Genomic DNA, 6,000 nt, shown 5'->3' with positions numbered 1-6,000 from the left:
CGCAGTCACGGGGAGGACATGCAAACTCCACACAGAAAGATCCCGAGCCCGGGATTGAACCCAAGACTACTCAGGACCTTCGTATTGTGAGGCAGATGCACTAACCCCTCTTCCACCGTGAAGCCCCCAAATAAGCTAATGTTTGCAAAAAATAACAATTTATTTACGATTTACACAACGTGCCAACTTCACTTGTTTTGGAGTTTGTGTATATATATCTATATATATGTATACACACACAGTATACAAAACCAAGTCCTGCCTGCGTTCTCTTTCTAGCTCAGTAGGCACTGTAAAATATATATTTTTAAATAAATTATTGTCATGAAATATTGACTTATTCAAGGCTGTAATTACCCAACATCAAATATTCCACTCTGCAACTTATTTTTTTTTTTTAGAAATAATAATACAATTTTAGAGATAATTTGACAAAACCATACAATATATAAATATAAATATATAAAACCTTATATCAGTAGCTAAATATGGAGTTGTCTAAGATATCAAACTTTGAATGTTAAAACCAATATTTATTCCTCTTTCATGACACTTTTGGAGCCTAAGAGCAAGTGTGTATCGTCAATCTTAATCTCAGTTTTAGGAGTTTGCTTTCATAGAAAACATGATTTAATCTGTTTGCATTGTAAGAACATTTAATATTTATTTTTTAATTGTAATATTTTCTTTTTTCATTAACATCTTAAATTTCCTCTTTTATTCTAAATCTCTGGATTTCTTTTGTATCTTTGTGACTTTTCTGGTCCTTTAGTCAATGTGTGCTTTTTTCAATTCTCTCAGTTATTTTATCCAAGTACACGTTTCCCCTCCTAAATAAACCAATAAAGTTTGAAACATCCGAACACCTTTTTATTCCAAACATAACAAAAATGTACATGAAGCAGCTTGTTTTATTTTTATTTTTTTTAAACATGAATACCTTCTTTACATTATAGTCTTTTTTTTTACCACCCCTCCTCCAGAAACATATGAAAATATAATTTAATGCACTTGAAGCATAATACATTCACTGTACACGCTTATTAAAGACGTCTGGCAGTACAACACTGTCACAACTCTCCATCAAAATGCAAACACCCATGCCATGCAGTGAAAAATAGATTTCTAAAACATGATTGGTGGCACTTTTTGTTTTTAATACCATGAAAACTAGTGTAGTGCAAAGGCCTCCTTTAGCTCTTAGAACACAGCTTCACAACTACAAATAGACATCAGGAATGCAGGGGTGTCCAAACTACTCACGAGGGTCGCATGATGCCGTAATATCTCCAAATTAGGGTTGTGAAATATAATGCATTAAATTGTGATTAACCACAATTAATCATGCATATACGCAGATTAATCTCACAGTTTATTTTAACCACAAATGGTTACCAAAAAGGTGTGTGTTGTTGTACAGTCAGGTCAATGCAAACATCAGATAATTGCAGAGACTCCGAATGTGCAAATTTCACTTAAAAATACACCCGCACTGGACTTGAATTAAAACTGTCCGCATGTTTTGAGCAAATAAATGTAGTGCATTCAAGCAACACATTTAAAATGCGTCCCTGTATGATATTCTGACTATCAAATTGCATTTGTGTCCAAATATTGGGGTCTTTTTTGAAGTTATTTAACTTAAGAAACTGATTACTTTGCTGCGATTAATCCATATCAAAAGTGCTTGATCTGATTAAAAAACAATCTTTTGACAGCACTACTCATAATATAGTTTTTAGTTAAAGTACCAATGATTGTCACACACACACTAGGTGTGGTGAAATTTGTCCTCTGCATATGACCCATCCCCTTGTTCACCCCCTGGGAGGTGAGGGGAGCAGTGGGCAGCAGCGGTGACGCGCCCGGGAATAATTTTTGGTGATATAACCCCCAATTCCAACCCTTGATGCTGAGTGCCAAGCAGGGAGGTAATAGGTCCCATTTTTATAGTCTTTGAGATATGACATTCTATTAATAATGAATTGTTGACTCTCTCAGAATATGCTAAGAATCAATTAAAAAATAAAAATAAAAATAAAAAAGCTTGCAAAAGTAAAAATGGTCCCTGTAGCCACGTTTTGTTCAGACACCCCTGCTCCAACATCTGCCTCCACTGACACCATCTGGATTCTGGAATGGTTGACGATTCAAGACAAAGACAAACATCACAAAACTGGAAACTTTGACTGCCAAACTGTCGGTATACAGTAGCTCTTGTATACTTTCATTTTCGTTTTATTAGGGCTGTCCCAATACAACTATTTCATTTCCAATACTGATATTGGAGCCTTTTGGTCAATACAGATATTTATCCAAATACGATATCAGCAGGAATCATAATACACACTTTCATCTTGTAGAGTGGAATGTTGGAAAATGTTTGATCTACTGAAATTAGGCGAAAGGGAAATGAGACTGATGGCAGGTGTGAAAAACACAAACCTATTTATTATTAACCATCTGGAATAGACTTACGCAATCATTAAGTTGAAGTGGAGTGGTAATTGTTTCTTTGGCCATCACGATTCATGAAGTTAGACTCATGTCACAGTAAGTTATAAGATGATGCAGACACGTTTGTTACTGGACACTTTCTAAGACACTCCTGCCTTGTAGACTTTTCGTATCGGTAATATGAAACTATGATTATTTCATACTTGTTTATATTGAAAAATGTCCTGTTTTAAACACTTATTAAGCACTTCTACTTTGTGTGCTTAGCTGTTGTGTAGCTGCTAGCACAGAGAGACTACATGTTTACCTTTAGTAAATGTCTCGACTAAAATAGAAAAATAGACCAACCTTGTGTGCTTTTTGGAGGACATTTAGATGATAACTGGCTGTCCAAGTCAACGCTCTGCAGGACTGCTTGTAGCCGATATCATCCGGCACTTTTGCTGATATCGAACCGTTATCCAATATCAGTATCGTATTGAGACACCCCTACTATTCATATTTACATAAACTAGGAACGTGAGGTTGGCAAAAATGCTCATTGGTTGGCAACTTGTTAAGAGAGAAAAAGTGCTTGATATTGAGGAGTTAAAACACTGTTCGAACACGTTGCTGAAATGCTTGCAAACGTCACCTGAGTTGGGTGCTCACACATGGGCGATAACAAAATGAGATGTACTCTGACCGGCCACAATTTTAGGCACATGCTAAAATCCTCACATGGAATTATTCAGTCATTATTGTGCTGGTGTACCTAATGTTGTGGCCTTCAAAAGGGGTGTATTTTTGGCATTGACAAGGCATGGTGATGAAAAACGACACGTCAGGCGATTTCTTTCACCAACAAGCACCATAGGTCCCTCCCCCCCAAAAAAATATACGTTAAAAATAAACTCGACATTTTCATAGCTTGACTGTGCAAAATACAAAAGTTAAAAAGAAGCGTGGATGAATCCTAATGAGTCATGTGGGTTCCAAAGCATGCAAATAAAGAAGACGTATAGTGTGACAGAGTGAAGAAGAAACACTGCTGCTGGTGATGTTGACCTTCAGGCATGACCTTATGACCTCACGACTGCTGCAGCTTGCGGATGATGTCGGCGGAGATGGGCGGGTGGAAGTTGATGGTGTGATGACGAAGACCCTGAGATGTCTTGTAGCTCTTCCCGCAGCGGCACTTGAAGGGTTTGCGCACCCGAATCTGTGTCCTGTGGCCATTCTTGGCGTGATATTTGATCCCGTTGACATTCTGGGAGGGAAGGTAGAGAACGACATGGTTTTACACAAAGTACCAGCTCCATCCACGTCACATGGAAATACATTGACGGTTTCTTATTTAACAAAAGACCTTCCAAAATGATATTTAAATATACTGGACACAAATATAAACGCAACACTTTTGTTCTTGCTCCCATTTTTCATGAGTGGAACTCAAATATGTAAGACTTTGACTATATAAATCAGGGGTCCCAAAAAAAAAAAAAAAAAAAAAAAAAAAAAAAATTATATATATGTATGTATGTGTATATATATATATATATATATATATATATATATACATACATACATATATATACACATACATATAAACATACACACATTTATATATATATATACGCGCACGCACCCACACACACACACACACACTTGCAAAAAACATACTTTATTTGTCGCCATGGAGACCAGGATTAGTGATTTAGCAGTAGCTAAAACACTGCAGACGGATGTTCGCTGCTAGCTAGCTAGCCATGTCTTAAAGCACCTCTTCCTGAGGGCGCTACAGTGTTATAACTTCACCTTTATCGTCAGTTTTCAGGCCAAAATGCGTCTGTTCTCTCTTTTCTGTCCACAAACTGTGTCTGCTTCTAAGTACCGTATTTTCCGCACCATTAGCCGCACCTAAAAACCACAAATTTACTCAAAAGCTGACAGTGCGGCTTTTAACCCGGTGCGCTTTATATATGGATAAATATTAAGATTCATTTTCATAAAGTTTCGTTCTCGCAACTTCGGTAAACAGCCGCCATCTTTTTTCCCGGTAGAGCAGGAAGCGCTTCTTCTTCTACGCAAGCAACCGCCAAGGTAAGCACCCGCCCCCATAGAACAGGAAGCGCTTCTTCTTGTACTGTAAGCAACCACCCGCCCCCGGAAAAAGAAGAAGCGCGGTGCATGCTGGGATATGTGACGTTTCATTTCCATTTGTGTGTTTATGTAAAGACCCCAAAATGGCTCCTATTAAGTGTGTTGTCTGTCTAATTATAAATAATGCAGACGAGGCGTGTTAACTGAGTTCTCAACGTTTACTCACAGCGTGCTCATAACCACATTCTAACTCCCAGCATACAACAACGCTTCTCAGGGCTACCGCGCATGCTCGTAACTATCGTTGCATGCTGGGTAGTGTAGTTGTTATATTTGCTAGCTCATAACATCACATTGAGAGACACGCTTACGCGCTTAATTAAATACTCGCCGTCATTCCGGGTGGATTGACAAAAGACCTCCAGCCGCTAGATATTGGTGTCAACAGGGCATTCGAAGCTAGACTGCTAACTGCGTGGGAACAGTGGATGACGAAGAAGCGCGCGGTGCATGCTGGGATATGTGACGTTTCATTTCCATTTGTGTGTTTATGTAAAGACCCCAAAATGGCTCCTATTAAGTGTGTTGTCTGTCTAATTATAAATAATGCAGACGAGGCGTGTTAACTGAGTTCTCAACGTTTACTCACAGCGTGCTCATAACCACATTCTAACTGCCAGCATACAACGCTTCTCAGGGCTACCGCGCATGCTCGTAACTATCGTTGCATGCTGGGTAGTGTAGTTGTTATATTTGCTAGCTCATAACATCACTTTAAGAGACACGCTTACGCGCTTAATTCAATACTCGCCGTCATTCCGGGTGGATTGACAAAAGACCTCCAGCCGCTAGATATTGGTGTCAACAGGGCATTCGAAGCTAGACTGCTAACTGCGTGGGAACAATGGATGACAGAAGGCGAACACACATTCACTAAGACGGAGGCAGCGCCAGACGACGCCAACATCTGCCAGTGGATCGTAAATGCCTGGGCAGATATTTCGGTCACAACTGTGGTCCGAGCTTTCCGGAAGGCAGGATTCACAGAACTGCTGGATAACAGTGACACTGACTCCGATGACTTCGACGAGACGGAACCGTCCATTTTGGATCTCACATTTGCCCAACTTTTCACTTCGGACACCGAAGACGAAGGATTTACGAATGAAGAATAACTTCAGAAAGTGAGCGCTATGTTTATTTTGTGTGTTGTGACATTAACGTTCGAGCAACATTATGTTGCTATTGCTCTGCACTATTTTGAATTTTACTATGTTTGTGATTGCACATTTGCGTACATTTTGGGACAGAGTTGTTAGAACGCTGGTTTTCAATATATTATTAAAGTTTGACTGACCTATCTGACTGTTTTTTTGACATTCCCTTTAGCGCAGCATAGGCGCGGCTTATAGTCCGGGGCGGCTTATTGGTGGACAAAGTTATGAAATATGCCATTCATTG

At 39.1% G+C, this 6,000-nt stretch overlaps 1 protein-coding gene across 1 annotated transcript in view; it reads right to left on the bottom strand.

Annotated features, from left to right (window-relative positions):
• Positions 1-893: 893 nt before the first annotated feature.
• The window catches only part of jazf1b (JAZF zinc finger 1b), a 30,361-nt gene continuing 25,254 nt past the window's right edge, over positions 894-6,000 (bottom strand). The window contains exon 5 of the mRNA XM_061953660.1: positions 894-3,706. Within this exon, the coding sequence (XP_061809644.1) occupies positions 3,527-3,706 (180 nt within the window). The 3' untranslated portion in view covers positions 894-3,526. The remainder of the gene's footprint in view (positions 3,707-6,000) is intronic.

The sequence above is a fragment of the Nerophis lumbriciformis genome, linkage group LG04 (genome assembly GCF_033978685.3).
Source record: "Nerophis lumbriciformis linkage group LG04, RoL_Nlum_v2.1, whole genome shotgun sequence".
In the NCBI taxonomy this organism is placed as follows: Eukaryota; Metazoa; Chordata; class Actinopteri; order Syngnathiformes; family Syngnathidae; genus Nerophis; species Nerophis lumbriciformis.
Note: the sequence above shows the minus strand (reverse complement) of the source record. Positions and strands in the feature narration are given on the sequence as shown.